Below are 20,103 nucleotides of genomic sequence, written 5' to 3' on the forward strand. Positions count from 1 at the left end.
CTTCATGTGATTGTGAATATATGGGGAGCACCTACATTTTTATGTCCAGCCCACTATTCTTGATGGACTACCATATCTTTCATGGAACTTATCTCTCAAGCTAAGAAGACATTTTTTCTTCTTTCCACTCATTTCATAACACCCAAATAAAATTTAACAATCATCAAAAACAAAAAAGGCTTCTCTTCCTTTAATTTTTATTAGCAAAACCACTGTAAATTTAGATTTCTATGCAGAAATATGGCAGTTATTTTGTTTGTTCACACCTAGGAACCTCATGTTTAGTCCACGTAGTCTGATCAATTTTATCCCCTAAAGATTTTGAAAAATCTACTCCTTACTCTGTTCTCTCTCCTACATTACGTTTTTATTATCTGTCATTCAGATTATTACAGTCGTCTTCCAACTGTTCTTCAAATACAGGTTCCACAAACTTTGTTCTTAAAACCATATTAATAATTTTCACATGGTGCCTATATACCATTTATACTGTGATTTATTACATTTTAAAAGCAGATTCACTAATGGGTTTTGCTTCACCCGAGAGTAATGTTCATAAAGCAATTTCAAATGCTAATTGAGGTTTTATGAATTTGGTACCAAATTCCCCTTATCCTCCCACCACTCCCAGTCTCTAGGAATCACGATTCTGTGTCCAGATTGAGATGTTTTTAGCTTCCACATAGCAGAAAGAACAAAAATGAATAATTACTGAAAAAAAAAAGTCGTCCATGTGCTGTACTTCAGAAAACACTGTTATATAAGAGTTTTAGCCATTTGATACTCAATCCCTTTCAGTATTTCATCATTAACTATAATGTTTGCTGTGCATTTTTTATGTTTGACCTCCGCTGCATTAAGGTACATTCATTCAATGTATAATTTGTTAAGAAGTCATTTTCAGTCATGAAAGTATGTTGAATTTTTAATTTTTAAATTGAAAAAAAATATTAGAGGAAGGGAGGGAAAGAGAGAAAGAATATGAAAATTCTCTGGTTCACTTCTCTAAATGTTTGCAATGCCAAAGATTAGATTACCTGAGTTCCAGGAGCTCAGTTCGGATCTCAAATATGAGCAGACAGAACCCAGCTACTTGCGCCACATCCCAGGGTTTGCATTAGTAGGAATATGAAATTAGGACTAGAACTGAGACTCAAATCCATGTACTCTAATGTGAAACATGGGTATCCTCATGAGCATCTTAACTTTTTTGCCAAATGTCTATTATCAGGATGTTGAATTCTGACGAATGGCTTTTCTGTGTCTATTAAGATGATCGTGTGATTTTTTAAAAAAAAAAGTTTTTTTTTTTAAATTTGAAAATTAGAATTACAAGGAAGAGAGGGAGAGACAGAGTTCATCCACTGGTTCATTCTTTAAATGGACTCAGTGGCCAGAGCTGGGCTAGTTTGAAGCTGGGAGACAGGAGTTTCTTCGAAGAATCCCACACAGATGCAGAGGCTCAAGACCCTGAGCCATCTTCCACTGCTTTCCCAGGCTATCAGCAGAGAGGTGGATTGGAAATGGAGCCGCCAAGTAATGAACATCAATATGAGATGCTGGTGCCACAGGCAAAGGATTAGCATGCTACCCACCACACGGGCCCCACATCATGCTATTTTTTCCTTCATTTTCTTAATGAGGCATATCACATATATTAACTTTGGTTGAAGTATTCTTGAATTATTAGGATAAACTCTAGTTGATCATAGTGAATGATTTCTAACATTTAATTTATTTTAATTTTTAAAATTTATTTGTAAGGGGATGAGAGCACAAGTGAGAGAGAATTGTCACATCCGCTGGTTCACTCTTCAAATGCCCACAATAGCTGAAGCTTGGCCAAGCTGAAGGCAAGAGCTGGAACTTATTCTGATTCTCCCACGTGACCAGTAGAGAACAATACTTGAATACTGGAACAATACGTATTTGGTACATATTGGCAAGAGGTTGGAATTGGGAATGGAGCCAAAACTTGAACCCTAATATGGGATGTGTGTATCTCAAGTGATATATTTTTTTTTCTTTTTAAAGATTTATTTATTTTCATTGCAAAGTCATATATATATATAGGAGGAGAAACAGAGAGGAAGATCTCCCGTCCAGTGATTCACTCCTCAAGTGGCTGCAATGGCTGGTGCTGCACCAATCCAAAGCCAGGAGCCAGGAACTTCTGGGTCTTCACGCGGGTGCAGGGTCCCAAGGCTTTGGGCTATCCTCAACTGCTTTCCCAGGCCACAAGCAGGGAGCTGGATGGGAAGTGGAGCTGTCAGGATTAGAACCAGTCCCCATATGGGATCCTGGAATGTTCAAAGCAAGGACTTTAGCCGCTAGGCCACCGCACCGGGCCTTTGAGTGACTTTTCAAAAATATATGTATTTTTTATTTTTTATATATATTTTATTTTTATATGTATTTTTATTGGAAAGGCAGATTTAGAGAGAGAAGGAGATACAGAGATAACGATCTTCCATCTGCTGGTTCACTCCCCAAGTGGCCACAATGATCAGAGCTGAACCAATTCAAAACCAGGAGGTTTTAACAGATTTTGTTATATTTTTTAAAAGCTGTTTTTCAAAAATCCTTTTTATGTATTTTTTTATTTTATAAAAATTATTTTTATTTGCAAGGTGAGTTAGAGAGAGAGAGAGAGACAATGAATGTTTTTTCTGCTGGTTTACCTCCCCAATGGCCATAATGGGCAGAGCTGAGCCAATCAGAAGCCTGGAGCCAAGAACTTCTTCTGGGTCTGCCATGTGGGTGCAGGTGTCCATGCATATGGGCCATCCTCTACTGCTTTCTCAGGCCATAAGCAGAGACCTGGATGGGAAGTAGAGTAGCCGGGAATCGAACCAGCACTCATAAGGGATGCTGGTGCTTCAGGCAGAAGCTTAACCTAATACGCCATGAGGGGTACTCTTTTTTTTATTATTATTATTAATTGCATTGCATTATGTGACACAGTTTCATAGGCTTTGGGATTCCCTCCACCCCTTCCCCTCCCCTCCCCCCATGGTGGATTCCATCACCTAGTTGCAGTATTACAGTTCAAATTCAATCAGGATTCTTTCATTGCAAACATATACCAAGCATAGAGTCCAGCATCTTATTGTCCAGATAAATTCCACGGTTTCTTGGGGAGACCATCTCTGGTCTGAAGGTAGAGCTGGCAGATTTTATTTTTAAAGATTGTTTTGTTTATTTCTGTCCTGTTCTTTTTGCTTCCTTCTTATAAGTTTGTTTTACCATATTCTTCTTTTTTTGATTCCTTAATGTATAGTGTCAAGTTATTTCAGTGTATCTTTTTTGGTTTTGGTAGAAACATTTATGCTCTAAATTTCTCTTTTGGAACCACTTTTGCTACATCTAATATGATTTTTATTATGTGGTGTTTTTATTTTCATTTGTCTTGAGATACTTATTAGTTTTAATTTCTTTGACAAATAAGAATGTATTGTTTAATTTATGCATATTTATGAATTTTCTAAAATTCTGCCTGTAATTGCTTTCTAATTTCATGCCATTGTAGTCACAAAAGATGACTGGTATGATTCTGATCTTACTAAATTTGTTATACTTGTTTTGTGGCTTAATATACAATTTATTGTGGAGAATGTTCCATATGCATTTGAGAAGAGTATGTACTCTGTTGTTGAATGGAATGTTCTATAAATTAGCTTTAGATCCATTTGTTCTAAAGTATATTTCAAATTAATGTTTGAAAGGCAGAGAGCCAGATAGACAGAGATGGATCCCATTCATTGGGTTGCTACCAGATGCCTATAATAGCTGAGGCCAAATCTGAGAGCTAGAAACTCATTCCGGCTCTTCCATATGGATGGCAAGAACTCAGTCATTTGAGCCAACGCTATCATTACCATTCAGAGTTTGTGATAGTAGAACTCTTAACTCAGGAACCAGAAATGGATGCCAAACCCAGATATTCTGAATATGAGCATCTTAAGTACCAGTCTAAACACCTGTCCTTTCTTACTGGTTTTCTGCCTAGATTATTTGTCAGTATTGAAAATGGGATATTGGGCTATCCTATTGTTAATACATCAGAGTGTATCTGTTATACTCTTATTTTGTCCTATATACGCAAAACTACCCCCAATTTTTTGTTTGCCTTTGGTTAGAATTTGTTTTTCCTTCCCTTCTTTCCAATCCATTTGCATCATGTGAGGTAAGGTAACTTTCTTGTAGGCTTCATATTGTTCAGTCTTTAAAAAGAATCTATTGGAAATAATGGGGTGGGGGGAAGGGAGAAGGGGGGAGGGGGAAGGGGAAATCCCTGAGCCTAGGAAAGTGAAAGCAATTTCAAAACAAAGCAAAACAACCCCCCCAGCCTCTTTGTCTTTTGTGTAGATGAGTTAATACATTATTTCAAAGTACTGATGCTTGTTAATTTACAGTGGGGTTATACCCCAATAAGCTCACCATAAATCAAATGCATTGCGAGTCAAAAATGTATTTAATACCTCTAACCTGCAAAAGTATACAGCTTACCAGACTAGTACACTTTCCAGTTGTAGCTGTTTATAGTCAATAATTGTGTGGCTGATTGGGAGCTGCCACTCACTGGTGCTGCCAAGTATGGGAGAGTATTATCCTGCATAATGCTAGCCCAGGACAAGATCAAATTCAAAATCTTGAGTCTTCACTGAATGTCTATCACATTGTAAAGTTTAAGTCAATTCATTTTGAGTTGGGTACTATCTGTACTTATTGGCAAATAAAGATTTACTGTCGCTGCTTCTCTTCACTGTTTTGCGATTTATTTATACATCCTTTGTTCCTTTCTTGCCATCTTCTTCTGTAGTTTGATTTTCTCCTGTGTTATGCTTTGAATCTCTTCTTCCTCATTGTTATCTTCAAAAAGTTTCCTTTGTAGTTAGCTTGTGAGGCTTCTGTAAAACGTGTTACAAACAGTCCATTTTAAGTTAATAATTTAACTTTAATCACTTGAGTAACCTCTACATGATTACCCTTGCCACAATTTATTTTTGATGAAACATTTTGTATCTTTTGGCATTTCAGTCATTTCTCACAGTATTATAATTGTGATAGCTTTTTCTTTTAACCTTCATGTTAGAGATATAATTGATTTTCACACCACCACTACAATATGAGTTGAGTTTAGGCACTTTAAAAAATAATCAGTTTCATGTTGCCGCATAGCAACATTTTCCTGCAGTTTGAAGAACTTATTCTAACTTTTTTTGTAAGGCAATTACAATGGTAATGAATTCTCTCAGTATTTGTTTATCTGACAAAATTGTTGTCACCTTTATTTTTGAAAGACAGAATTGGGGCTGGTGTGGTAGCCTAGTGGCTAAAGTCCTTCACTTGCATTCACCGGGATCCCATATGGGCGCCGGTTCTAATCCCAGCTGCTCCACTTCCCATCCAGCTCCCTGCTTGTGGCCTGGAAAAGCAGTCAAGGATGGCCCAAAGCTTTGGGATTCTGCACCCATGTGGGAGACCTGGAAGAAGCTCCTTGCTCCTCCTGGCTTCCAATCAGCTCTGCTCTGGTTGTTGTGGTCGCTTGAGGAGTGAACCAGCGGATAAAAGATCTTTCTCTCTGTCTCTCCTTCTCTCTGTAAATCTGACTTTCCAATAAAAATAAGTAATCTTAAGAAAAAAAAAAAGAAAAAACACAGGAGTGCTGTGTATGGTATTGATTGAACCTTCTTTGTTTTGCTTTTTTGAATATATCATCTCATTTTCTTGTGGCCTACAGGGTGCTTGATGAACAATCTTCAGGTAAGAATATTTCAAAAGTGTTTCAGGAAAATTAAATAAAGAGTCAAATTATTTTGATGCAAAAATTTAAAAAAAAATTTAAATGCACTTTTTAACAATACACATTTTTATGAACTTTTGAAAATTTCTTAGTCTTATGCATACTGTTCTTCCTTGTATGTAATAAATCATTTTCCCTTGTAACTTTCCATCTCTGACTTTAACTTTTGATAATTTGTTAATAAAATTTTCTAGTGTGGATCTGTTGGGCTTCAGTGTATTAGATGCCCATTGAGCTTGCTGTATTTGAAGGTTTCTATTTTCTTCGAGTTAAAAAGCTGTTTGCCAAAATTGTTTTGAATTTATATTCTGTCCCTTTCCTTCTTTTTGCCTCCTGTAGCAAAATAATGCATATAAAACTCTCTTTGTGGGCATCCACAAGTCCTTCAAAACTCTACAATTGTTTTGGCTGCTCGGGTTGGATGATTACTGATAATTTATCTTCAAGCTTGTCAATCCTCCCCCCTTTTTATGTTTGATCTAGTGTGCTGTATAACCCCTCAATTGAAAGATTTAGTTCATTTATTACATACTTCTACTCAATGATGTATGTTAAATTATTTTCTCATGTATTGCTCTCCTCACCTGAGAGAACAATCTTTATGATTCTTCTTTTGAAATTTTTTTCCGATGTATCATATATCTTTTTCATTAGGATTGACTTTTAAGGATGTATCTTATACTTTTATTTGGAATATATTTCGTTGTTCCTTCATTTTTCTTGGCTGTTTGTTTTGGATTCTGTGCATTAGATTGAAGATTCATCTCTTCCAGTCTTGTTAGACTGGTTTTTATAGCAGTTCTTTCTCAATAACCCCTATTAGTAATTCTGGGTAATGGGTCTGGCGCCTTAGTGTGGTAGGCTGGGTTTGTTCTTGTGGCCCTGACATCCCATCTGGGCATGATTCCATTGCCATCCAACTACCTGCTTATGGCCGAAGAGGTTTGTGGGAGATGGCTCATGTCCTTGAGTCCCTGCACACTTGTGGTAGACGTGAAAGAAGCTCCTGGCTCCTGGCTTTCGATTGGCTCAGCTCCAGACTTTGCAGGCATTTGGGGAGTGAACCAGTGGTTGGAAGATCTCTGTCTCTACTTCTTTCTGGAACTCTGCCTTTCAAAAAAATAATAATAAAAACAAATCTTAAAAAAAAACAAGCCAAGAAATTCTAAGTATTGTCAAATTCTGTGATTTTTTTTCCAAATCTACGTCTTTATTATTACTAGTTCCAATGAAATCAGAGATTATTAAGTCATGCTGTTTCCTTGAGAGATGTGGGTTAGATTCCACTCCCTTGGAGTGCAGCTCGAGAGGTTTGCGCATCAGATGGTTGTTCTAGTTCCTTCTTTCCTTCCAGAGAAGCTGAGAACTAGAGCTTGTCTCCTGCTCATTCTGTCTTATGCCAAGGAGAGGGTCTGAGACAGAGCTGTACTCTCGGTAGCACTGTTTTCTTTCAACCTGGAGAGGTAACTGCTGAAACATTGAGTGTTTGAAAGTCACATTTTTGTCTCTTAACACAATTATTTCACTCCACTTTCTTTGTATCATTTCTTTTTTTTTTTTAAAGATTTATTCATTTTATTACAGCCAGATATACACAGAGGAGAGACAGAGAGGAAGATCTTCCGTCCGATGATTCACTCCCCAAGTGAGCCGCAACGGGCCGATGCGCGTCGATCCAAAGCCGGGAACCTGGAACCTCTTCCGGGTCTCCCACGCGGGTGCAGGGTCCCAATGCATTGGGCCGTCCTCGACTGCTTTCCCAGGCCACAAGCAGGGAGCTGGATGGGAAGTGGAGCTGCCAGGATTAGAACCGGCGCCCATATGGGATCCCGGGGCTTTCAAGGCGAGGACTTTAGCCGCTAGGCCACGCCGCCAGGCCCTCTTTGTATCATTTCTAAAGAGAACTTTTATATAATTTTTATCCATGCTCCTCCATAGGAAAGAGGGGCTTTGTGGCTTTGTTTGGATCCTTAGATTTGTGTTTTGATTGCTTTTGTTTGTTTGTTTTGAGTTTGAGGTATGAGATTCTGACATAGAGATTTTCTTCTTGCGTAATATCCTGGTTCCTGACCTCCGAGCTTCCTTATCCGTGCTTTGCTTTTTATCATTAACTTTCAGAAATTCTATAACTGTTACTATTATTTCTTTTTTTCCCTATTCATTTTCTCTCCTTATAATCCCAGTATATGTTTTTTTTTAATTTTTATTTGTTTTTGTTGTGAAATCAGATATACAGAGAGGAGGAGACAGAGGAAGATTTTCCATCTGTTGATTCACACCCCAAGTGGCCGCAACGGCTGCAGCTGAGCTGATCTGAAGACAGGAGCCTCTTCCCGGTCCTCCATGGGGGTGCAGGGTCCCAAGGCTTTGGGCTGTCTTCAGATGCTTTCCCAGGCCACAAGCAGGGAGCTGGATGGGAAGTGGGACTGCCGGGATTAGAACCAGTCCCCATATGGGATCCCAGCGTGTGTGTGCAAGGCGAGGACTTTAGTCGCTACGCTACCATGCCAGGCCCCCTATCGTATGCTTCTTATACGTGTTATTTTCTCAGAGTTCTCAGGTATTCTGTGTGTGTGTGTGTGTGTGTGTATGTGTGTGTTTTCTTTCTTTCTTGTTTTGGAACTTTCTATTGGCATATCTTCTGACTCACTGATTATTTCATCTTCTGTGCCCTGTGCTTTGATGAACTCATCAAAGCCATTCTTAATGTCTTTTATAATGTTCATCATTTCTAGAGTTTGCTTTTGATTATTAAAGTTTTCGTCTCCTTATATTTCCATCTCCTTTGAATATTGTCATTTTATTTATTATAGCACTTAACTTATGAATCATAGCTGTTTTAAATGACTGGATTGATAATTGCAACATCTTTGTCCTATCTGAATCTCATTTTGATGTTGCCTCGGCTCTCCAAACTGTGTTTTCTGTCTTTCAGTATACCATTTAATATTTTGTGATAAGCCAGACATGATAAAATGATGAAAAGAGACTGAGATGTATAGATCTTTAGTGTGACTTATTTTGTGTGTCTAGGGTTTCATTTATGTTTACTGTGTGTTGTTAACTGTAAATGATAAAAGCAAATTTGCCCCCTAGTTTCCTTGTTTTTGTCTCCTGTGAGACTTCTTAAATATTTATCATCTGGGAAGCATAGTTGTTTTGATCATGTTTCCTTGTTATTATAAAGAAGCCTTGTTGATGAAGCGATAAGATGTCCAGAGAGCGGAAGTGTTTCATAGACCTGTGATCAGGGCCGTGATGTTTAGTGAGAGATGTGCCACTGCCCTGCATTCCTCAGATATTTTTTTTTTTACTGTTTTCCCCATCTAGGAGATTGAGGAAGGCAAGCTAAGTCTGGAGTTGATGATTTCCCTTCACCTGCATCAATTAGTTCTGATAAGATTGTAATAAGTCGTGGTCTGGAAAAACAGTTTCTCTTTTGGGGGGCAGGCCTTGCTAAAAACTGAAGGCTTAGGGTATATTTTAAAATGGCTACTTTATTTCTGTTCTTCTCCGTAATCTGGAAGCATGAATGGGTTTGCTAATATCTATTGTGAGAATCTAAAAGATTTAAACATGCAGGTTTAATTTACAAAAATGTGGGGGTCCCTTTCCCCTGAATGTATTCACCCCTGTGGAGTCTTAAATGCTCGGATTTATGGTATTGGGCCAGTAGCAATTTGTCCATAACAAAGTAGATCTTCTTGGCATGGGTACTGGCTCCGAAGGAGTTTTCTGCCCCTTTCCTTCTTTGTTCTAATATGCCTTGATGCTCGCTATCTTCTGTATCCATGTTGCTGGGGACAGTAGCTTGCTCTATGACCTCAGTTATAGGATGGATCTAGGAATAGTTGATAACTCAGTTTATTCAGCCTTTTCTTTCTGTGCATGGGACAGGTAGCCTCGATGCTCCTTACATGCCAAAGCAGAATGCAAAGGCGGTTTGAATCACCGTCAGACTTCCATTTTGTCAAGTTTTGATTTCTTGTAAACTGGCTATAGTCATTATCTCTTTTTCTTAATTTTTTAAAATTATTTTTTAATAATCTTACTTAGTTGATTAGGGAACAAAGGGTCAAGGGCTACAGGGCGAAAGTGGGTAATACCACTGTTTCCACATCAATATCATTTTACCCTGTATCTGGGGTCAGGGAAAAAAACAAAGGGAAAAGCCCCACCCAGCCTCCCACCCATCCCAGATCCCCAACGGGAGGTGCTCTGAGGGTCCTGCTCAAACAGTTTTGATAGTTCATCAGTTCTGGATTGCTGCCAATCTCTCAGTTCCAATCGCAATGAACCCTATTCAGAATCCACTGGCTGACAGTCTCTTCATGGTTGGGGTTCTAAGATCAGCAGTTCAGTTGGAGGGATCTCCAAAGAAGCTTCATCTGAGATGATCACAGGCCTGATTCTTGTGCGAGTTTGCTAGTACAGAGTCCAACAGCGTCCGTCACACCAATCAGCTTATGCTCATGCTGGTCGTTGGGATTGCTGGGTTCGTTGTGTTTCCAGCCCTGTCTTCCTCGTGAACCAACGGGTGTTGTAGTCCAGTTCAATCCTGCCCACTTCATACTCGGTCCTCACGCAAACCGGTTGGAGCTGCAGCCTAGTTGGGGTGACTCCCCATAACCCCCACCGGTTCTGGTCCCTACCCTGGTTCCCATGCTTGCCAGTATGCACCGCAGGCTTGTCAAGTCTGTCCCACATCCTGTTTAGCTCTCGCACGTGTCAATGGGCATTGAAGCCCAGCTCAACCCAACCAACCTAGTTTTCAATTCTGTGAGCATTTCAGTGACATAATGTTCATTGCAAAGTTACCAAAAGCTTTGAATTCATTACTCAGTTTGAAATGTATCAGTGTCTTATGCATAGACAACGGGGCAAAATAGGGTAACGTACTTTTCTTTTAAAAGGTTGTAAAAAGTAAGATACTATAGAAAATTAACTTTTCTTATTTCCTCATCTCAATAGATCCCAAGTGCCCAGGAGATGTTGATTTTTATAACAGTGACTGGGACATTAAGACAATCACCAGCTCTTTAAAATTCTACCTCAGGTATGCCTGCTTTAATCTGGGTGTTTGATTGCCATGCTTGATTAAATGTGTCCAAGTGGTGATTGCAGTTAATGTGATACTAAATTCAGGAGGTTAAGTAGATTTGCTCAAGTAAACGAATGACTAGGATTTCTGATGAAGAATGCATTGCCAGACTTCTATTTAACTATAAAATTTAAGCAAAGGAGGCATAAAAGATAAAATCATTACTGGACAAAAAAAGCTTTCAAAATATTTTTAAAATATAGTAATATTTTTATGAACCAGGTCCATGAACTAATTGAGGTTTTGCTATTTTTAGATGGAGTGATATAATGAATTCACTAGTAAAGACGTGACTTTTGACAATTTAGCTTTGATAACATGTTTTACTGGATAACAGCAATTTTGAAACATCAGTTTGCCTTTGAACAAGAATTAACGTGTTAGAACATGTGTGTCTTTATTTTATACCTATTCGTTTATGTCCCATAGTAGATAACATATTTTGTGTTAAAAATGTCTTATGTTCAAATACTTTGCTTTTTAGTCATTAAGATTGATACTTCAAATCAAAATCAGTAATCTAAAATAGATTGGGTCTTACAAATCTACTGTTACTGCATTTTGATCTTAACCAAAAAGTTGAGAAGCAATACATATTACTTTTAAACAACTTTCTGCTATAGTATAATCTTGAGAGTTTAGGTAAACACAAATGTTCTTCCCAGAACTACTCCTTCAGCATTTACTGAAAAGGAAGGAAGAGCTACGCAAGGGTTTGTTCTGTGCAGTGTCCTGTGCTAGTTGTTTACATGGACAGTGCCATTGTGTGTTTTTTTTTCTCTCCCAGTAACTGTACTGTGAGTGATAAACTCATTTTACAGATGAGGAAACTGAAACACACCTCTTGCCCCACTTAGTAACATCTGTAGTTACAGCTAACATTATTTCAACCTGGCTGTGTGACATCATCTTCCTCTCCTCCTGTTTCCAGGAGTTGTGCAATTTGGGCATTTTGGTAAAGACAAATTTGTTATTATTTTTAGAAAATTAGGAATAATGAGAATTATGGGAGCAAGTTATTTGTGTCTTTAGCCTCTCTCAAAGGAGTAAAAATTTCAAATATATGTATGTATATATAAATAAGTTAAGGCTTCCCTACAGTATTTCCTTCTTGCCTCATCTTATAATAAGCAGTGTAGCCCTGTGGAAAGCCTGAAAGGTTGAGCATGAGAGTGACAGTGGGGAGCATCTCCTATAAGTGACTCCAGAGATGCTATAAACCAGCCAATTGGCATCTTTTTTAGATTTCTGCAGGGTAGTGTTTTCAGAGTGAGTCTCCATCTGTTTTAATGATGTAAATCATTCCTTTTCTTAAAAGTATTTCCAGAAAGTACTCAATATTGTTCCTTCTCTCTCCTGCATCTTTCACCTTCCTCATTAAGCTGATTTTGGGGGTTAAGACTTTGATTAAGATATCTGCATCTCACATTTGTATATCTGGGTTTGCTTCCTGACTCAACCTCCTATTCACTTCCTGGTGATATAAACTAATGCTCATGTGGGGGCAGCAGTAATCACTCAACTGGTCAGATGCCTGCCACCTACATAGGAGGCCCAGGTTCAGTTCTAAGCTCTCAACTTTGGCATGGCCCAGGTTTGGTTGTTGTGGGAAATTAAGGAATGAACCAATGGACCGAAACTCTCTCTCTTTCACTCACTCTCCCTCCCCTCCCCCCCCCCCGCACTCTGAGATGAGTAAATAAATGAATGACAGAGATATTCTGATAAAAACTGGTTCTTTGTTCTCAGTGTATAAATAGGATCCAGTAACACACATCTCTAAATCAGTAAACCATTCAATAAAAATTGCCTGAATACTGACCTCTTCTGTGTCGAAAACGGTATTAGGCAGGAGGCATGCAGTTGCAAGTAGATATGATTTCTGACTTTAAAGAAGTTGTGGTCTAATCAAGGGTGGGAAGGTGAACAGAAAGAGGACAATAAATGTATAGATTTGACAAAATGTGATGAGATCTCACCAGGTGTAAAATTGAGTAGAGAAAGGGAGGGGGAACTCTGTAGGGATCACAACATGCTGGGTCTAATTTGACCTCTGGAAAATGAAGATCTAGATTCGTCCTTTTAAAAGAATTATTTATTTTTATCAGAAAGGCAGATCAGATTTACAGAGAGAAGGAGAGACAGAGAAAAAGATCTTCCATCTGCTGGTTCATTTCCCAAATGGTCACAATGCCCATAGCTGAGCCAATCCAAAGCCAGGAACCAGGAGCTTCTTCTGGGTCTCCTACACAGATGCGGCATCCCAAGGCTTTGGGTAGTCCTCCATTGCTTTCCCAGGCCACAAACAAACAAGTGGAGCATCCAGAACACGAACTGGTACCCACCCATATAGTAACCCGGTGCATGCAAAGTAAGGATTTAGCCCCTGAGCCATTGTGCTGGGCCCCCATATTGGTATTAAAAAGAGTGGGAATATAATGAAAGATGTTAAGCAGACTATTACATAATAAGATTTGTATTTTGCACAAAGATGATACAGAGATTGAATTAGGAGAAGACAATACAGATAGGGGTCAAAAGCAGTGAACAGGCTATTGCTGTGGCCCAGGCAAGAGAAGATATTCCTCCTAAAACTCAGGGTTAGCAATAGAGATTGGTAGAAATAAACATACTGAAGAGATTTAGGAAAAAAAGTATTTATGAATTTGGGTGTGTGGATTAGGGAGAAGGAGATGAATGGGAGACTTTCATGTCTGTGGCTTGCTCAACCAAGTGGTGGCCATGCGTATGGATTTGAGAAACACAAAGAAGACTAGATTTGAGGGAGACAGTAAGTTGGGTTTTGGATAATTCAAAATTCTGTGCCTTTGAAGAAATTGGAGTACCATGTCAAGTAGGTAGTTGGATATAAAGTCTGAAAGTCACCGATGAGTTCAAGGCTTTAGCTAAATTCTTGCAAGCTACTGTGGATTATTTGAGTCCAGAATTTAGTAAGAATGTCAATTGAGATACTCCATGCCTCCAATCAAGCTTTTGTAACAAGATGTACAAACCTCCCGCCTCCATGTGTTAGCTGCCCCCTACTCTTATCTCTTTGTAATCTGGCTCTCACCCCTTTTGCTCCATTGGACTGCTTTTACCAAGGCCATCAGTGATGCCCTCAATGTTGCAGACAAAGAGAACTTGTCAGTCTTTCCCTCACTTGATCTTTTTTGTAGCATTTGAAACAGTTAACAAGCATTCCAGAAAACTTTGTCCTCCTTTTGAGTCTGCTGTATCACTTGTTTTTGGCTTTTCTCTTACCTCTTTGGCTGCTTTTGGGGCAGAACTCTTTATGGCATGTCTGGTTATTTTCCAGGGCATCATTCCCTTGTTACTAAACTACAGGGAGGGAAAACTCAAGTATTTACTTGAGGCAGGAAACAAAAATGAATAGGCTGTATTTGTGTTACACACATCACATCATATATTGGACCTTTAGTTGCACAGCAAACCTTTGTTTAGACACAAAAATAGAATTCATGATTTCCTCAGATAACCATGTTGGCCTCGTCAATCCACATCTTTCCGTTCCTCTGTAGAGATGGGAACTATCAATTTTCATAGGAAATATTTGATTTTTCCTGCCTTTGTCACTGATTCAATTCCATTTCATTTTTACATACCATACTGGATAAACAAGAAATACCAAAGGGTCCAATAAAACTGCCTGTCAATGCTGACCATTTCTGCCGCTCTCTTCTCGTGGCTTCACATCCCTCTCCCTGTTTTCATGATCAATGTATCTGAATTTCAGAATTAGAATAAATACTGCATCTACTTAAAAATTTTTCATTTGTTTGCTTAATAAGTAGATTTTCAGAGAGAGAGGCAGGGATCAAGAGACACATCAAGAGAGAGATCTTCCATCCACTGGCACACACCTCAAATGGCTGTAATGGCAGTGGCTGGACTTGGCAAAAACCAGGAGCCTGGATATCCATCTAAGTCTCTCACATGGGTTCAGAGTTCCAAGTACTTGGACCATCTTCTCACTGCTCTCCCAGGTATATCATAAGCGAGATAGTTTGCAAGCAGAGAAGCTAGAACTTGGACCTCTGTCCGTATAGGATGCCAGCATTACAGGTGGTAGCTTAACGCACTCCACTACTCCCCATCCACTTCTTCATAATCATCTCTCCTTATGAACCCTGAGACTTCTCTAATTTAGCATCTTTACCTCTCTTTTAACCAATTCATTTTTTTTTCACTTAAAACCAATTCCTTAGGTCTCTCACTATCATACACAATGAAGTCGTTCTATATTATCATTTTAAAATACTTTGTCTTCACCTTTTCTATTTCTGCTTTTACTATTTCTGCTTAAGTATTCCTTTTCTCTCTAGCATTGATTACTACAGCAATAACAGTGGTAGGCAGTATAGCATCTTGACTAACAGTGTGAACTCTGGACACAAACTACCTGCCCTGCCACTTCTTAGATGTAAAATCTTGGATGACTTTTTAAAGTTTGCTGTGCCTCAGTTTCCTCATCTTTAAAGTAGAGATAATAAATGCCATGAAGTTTAAATGAATTTATGCATGAGACTCTCCTAGAACAGTGCAGTGTGTTATGACCATCGTCACTGGTAGCAATTTTCATTACTTCCTCCTCTGAGCCACCTGCCATGTACTTTTATTTTATCACACTTGTCCCATTGCACTGTAGATTTTGTAGATGGCATCCCTTTGACTAGACCTGATAGAAGTTTGGAATGTGTCTTATTCCGTTTTGGATTCCCAGTATCTTACAGTATCAGGCATAAGTAGGTGCCCATTAAATTTTTTTGACTAAGGAAAGAAACAGATTTGACCCTCATTTCTCTCTTCCATTAAATAGGAGTTTGGGTAACTGCTCTATCTCACTGGATCACTGGAAGGGTCAAATAGTAAGACAGGTGCAAAAGTATTTGGGAAATTCAATGGAAGTATCACATTGTAAGGGATCCATGGTAGGGTTCAGAGTGGATGCAATTTCCAATTTTGCAGAACTTATTTGTACCTTCTTTTGCTTCTGAAAGCAAACTGCAGATCTTGCTAGAAGCTTCAGCTCATATTTTTTTGCTGATATTCTATTGAATTACTAGCAACTTGGATTCTCCTAACAAACCTTCGAGTGGAGAGAAAAATATTTGTAATCAAAATGAGCTGTGGGGCTCAGAAACTTCAGCCTCACTGCCCACAGAGCTGAAAATCCCCAAAGGAACTTACAGTCTTCATTAATTTCAGGAATCTTTCGGAACCTGTCATGACCTATAGGCTTCACAAAGAACTGGTCTCTGCTGCCAGTAAGTATTTGTGTTACTAGTTAATTGTATTGTTCTAGTTTCCGTGTAAGGTTTATTGCAGTGGGGCTAGCATGTTGGTGGAGGGAGGGTAATTGAGGGCAAAAACACATACACAGATTTCACCCACTGCCAGATGACCATATTCCTGCTGTCCACCTTAACTCAGGAGTTGTGTGGTTTTTCATAAATTAATGATGTTTGAATAGGTTGGAGCAAACTGGTGAACTTGAAGCATATAACCGTTGTAAGGTCGGTGTTCTCTCTAACACCAGAATAGGAGCAATGGCTCACGTTACCAGGAGACAGAGCGAAAGTGGTCACATTACAGTTGCTGTTTCAGCATTACCTATTCAGGTGCATTTCAGTTGTGCTGTGAATCACTGCTCCTAATCAATCAATTTGTATTAGTATCACATTTATCACATTTTCCTCATGAGAAATCTTAGGGTGGCAATGAAGGACTACACAGAAAGTTAAGATAATATAGACTCAGCCGCAAAAGTGGGCACCAGATGAAGCATTACTTTTTGACTGAGGCCACTCTGGAAGTGTTTCTCCCTTGCCTCTAAATGTCTCTTATGCTGCCTCATGTCCCTGTGATGTTCAGGAAAAAGGGTTAGGGGACTTGACCTCATTCTAGGTGTTAGATGAGGCAAGGGAACTTTGGTCTATTTTTATTGGCAAAGTAGATTTACAGAAAGAAGGAAAAGTGGAGAAAAAGACCTTCCATCCGCTGATTTACTCCCCAAGTGGGCACAATGGCTGGAGCTGAGCTGATTTGAAACCAGGAGATAGGAGCTTCCTCTAGCTCTTCCATGTGGGTGCAGGGTCCCAAGCCTTTGGGCCATCCTTGACTATTTACCAGGCCATAAGCAGGGAGCTGGATGGGATGTGGAGGAACCAGGACATGAACTGGTGCCCATATGGGATCCCAATGAATGCAAGGATTTTGCCACTGTGCCATCATGCTGGGACTGGGAACTTTGGTCTTAACTTCTGGGCTTTCTTAATGGCTTTTTTTCCCCACAAGAACTCAGAGGGAGGAATACGTACCACTCTGTAGAAGGAAGGTGGATGGGAAAGGTTTCCAGTTAGAAGTTCATGTGAGGCTCATTAGGACAAACGTGTCACAGTAATGCTTATATCCCTGAAGTCAATGTTGTCATCTCTTGTAATCTTTTTCTTCTCTTCCCTCTTTCTCTCCCTCCCTCCCTCTCTCTCTTTCTGTCTTTTTATCATGTTATGTCTACTAATGATACTTCAAAAAGATCATGACAAAATGGATTTAAAATATAAGTTTGTTTTGGCACAAAATTTTGAAATCATGCACAAGTTTTTTCATAATATATATTTTTTGTGTTAACTTTTTGAATACCCCTCGCATTTCTTTGTTGCATTGTGCTTTTCTCTGAACGTTGTTCTTTGTTTCTTGGGCTCTCTGACATTGTTTTTGCCTACTTAACTCCCTGTCTTTTTCCATTGCTTTGACTCTCTATTTTTTATTGTTGCATCTATGTGTGTGTGTTGTGTATGCATATGCATATGAGAATTTGTTCAATCCAAGCGCTCAGAAAGCTAAATCATCTCTATTGTTTATCTGTCTCAGAGTCGGACAACCTGGATTACCGGCTGGGAGCCATTCACTCCCTGGTATATAAGCTACCAGAAAAGAACCGAGAGATGCTGGAACTTCTCATAAGACATTTGGTCAAGTAAGTAACTGCTGAATATTTAGAAACAGTTCCTAATAGAGGCTTATGTCCTAGGAAAGCAGCAGAGGATGGCTCAAATCATTCGGCCACTATAGCCATGTGGGAGACCATAGAGATGCTCCTAGTTCCTGAACTCAGATTGGCTTAGCTCTGACTGCTGTGGCCATTTGAGGAATGAACCAGTGGATGGAAAACCTCTCTCTGCCTATGTAGTAGAACTACAGGGAAGTTGCCTTGCCGATTCTGAAGTTCCAGTGCCCATCTGCGTCCACTATAGGCAGTACACTGAGTGAGGAAAATGGTTTTCCTTTGACCCCTGTCTATCAGTCATGCATCAGGATTGTCCTGCTTGATGCGTTTACCCTTCACAGAGTGTGCTGCAACCAAGCTTTGCTGGTAGATAAACCTAGTTTTAAATCCCAGTGGTACAACTTACTTGAGTCTATGTTGGCCATCTATATAAAGCAGAGACTTATAGTAATGCCGACCATGTAGGACTGTTCTTTGGATTAGACTCAAAACAAAGGTCACAGCACATAGGAGGTTCTCAAGAAAGGGGAGTTGTTGTGAAGATTCTGATGAACCTCCTGCCATTGTGTGGCAGATAGTAACAGCAGCTTTCCAGAGAGCAGGAAGATTTCACTCTGTCCAGGAATCAGCAAGTCTGGCTTCTAGTTTCAGGTCTGCTCCTACCTCCATTAGGGACCATGAATAGATTGTTTACCAGGTCACTCGTGATACAGTAAATGGAAAACAAATGTGAAAATATGTTGAGAAAAATTGTAATGAATTTTAAGTGCATGTATTTAGCAAATAAATATGTCAGCACTCACAAAACGGGGTAACAATTTATTTGAATCCTATTTGGAGAAGATCTCAAACATCTAAGACCCTTAGGGAAGATGAGGCTTTAGGCTAATGGTCCTCTTGGCCTCACTTTGTCATGAAGCCCCAGACTTTGCCTTTGTGAAGTTTGGGTTCTGTGATAGAAGCTATCATGTGATCTGTCCTTCTAAGATTTTGGGATACTCGCATTGCAAATGAGTATTCTAGATGCAGGTACAGTTAGTAGTCAGAATTAACAGTCAATATGACTTTTATATTTCGTGCCAGTGTTTGCGATTTAGGCTAACAGAGAACATGACAAAAGCATTTTCTCTCTCAAGAAAGTAATTTGTGTTGATCTCAGTAGAAGAACAGAACTCACCAAGTCACTGACATGTTAGCTTGAATTTGGCCTGCGAGAAAGAGACTTTGGGTTCAAGTTCCAGATCCATAGCAAGTTTTCTATGTGACTTGAAGAAAACCCCACTCATACCCCAGGCCTCATGTTGTCATTTGTACATGAGAGGAGTGGACCTATGACATTCTAGAAGCCTCAGTAGACAGTAGAAGCCAAAGGTTTAATTTAATTGATGTCTCTACTAGCAGAGAGTGACAGCATGCCTGCCTCCATCTAATTGGGGTGCCTGTCTCATCCAGTCAGTAACCGCTTGGTTTCCTTCAACAAACCTGATCTTCAAATTGCCTAAAACAAAAGGAGATACAACTAGATCTCAGAAATAGGAAGGTAGATACCCCTAAATATATGATGACATGCTTAAGCTTGCTCAATGCTCAGCGTAAGAAAAGTGTGAATGAAACCTACACTGGGTCACCACTGATTTATTTATTTACTTATTAAAAGAGAGATTTACTTGTTTATTTGAAAGTCAGTTATAGAAGGAGGGAGGGAGAGAAAGAGAATCTTGCATCCACTGGTTCACTCTGCAGGTGGCCGCACAGCCAGGGCTGGGTAAGGCTAAAACCTGGATCCAGGAGTTTCATCCTGATCTCCAGGCTAGATGTCAGGGGCTCAAACACTTGAGCCATCTCATGCTGCTTTTCCCAGGCTCTTAGCAGGGAGCTGCATTGGAAGTGCTGCAGCCAGGACACAAACTAGTATCCATAATAGATTGCTGGCATTGTAGGTGGTGGGTTTACCCAGCATGCCACAACATTGGCTCCAGTGTTTTTAGCAACAGATCCTAGTGCTTGACCACATTCTTCATTGAAAGCCCCTAGAGAAGCAGGCCCCTTAATGTATTGTTGATGTGAATGCAGTGTAGTCCTGGAATCATTACAGTGTTTAGCACACCTGCATATTCACTTATTCTTTGACTCAATAAACTAACTTGTAGATATCTAAAGACATAC

The 20,103-nt window shown here is 39.4% G+C and overlaps 1 protein-coding gene across 5 annotated transcripts in view; it reads left to right on the top strand.

The window, feature by feature from the left end:
• The window catches only part of OPHN1 (oligophrenin 1), a 329,287-nt gene that overhangs the window by 232,470 nt on the left and 76,714 nt on the right, over positions 1–20,103 (top strand). For 4 of the 5 annotated variants that reach the window (XM_004595205.4, XM_058658533.1, XM_058658534.1 and 1 more), the window contains 3 exons: positions 10,778–10,862; positions 16,137–16,195; positions 17,802–17,907. In XM_004595205.4, the coding sequence (XP_004595262.2) occupies positions 10,778–10,862; positions 16,137–16,195; positions 17,802–17,907 (250 nt within the window). Of the gene's footprint in view, positions 1–10,777; positions 10,863–16,136; positions 16,196–17,801; positions 17,912–20,103 lie in introns of those variants that run through there. The other variant, XM_058658536.1, reaches the window with a different exon arrangement.

This window comes from Ochotona princeps, chromosome X, assembly GCF_030435755.1.
Source record: "Ochotona princeps isolate mOchPri1 chromosome X, mOchPri1.hap1, whole genome shotgun sequence".
NCBI classification, from domain to species: Eukaryota; Metazoa; Chordata; class Mammalia; order Lagomorpha; family Ochotonidae; genus Ochotona; species Ochotona princeps.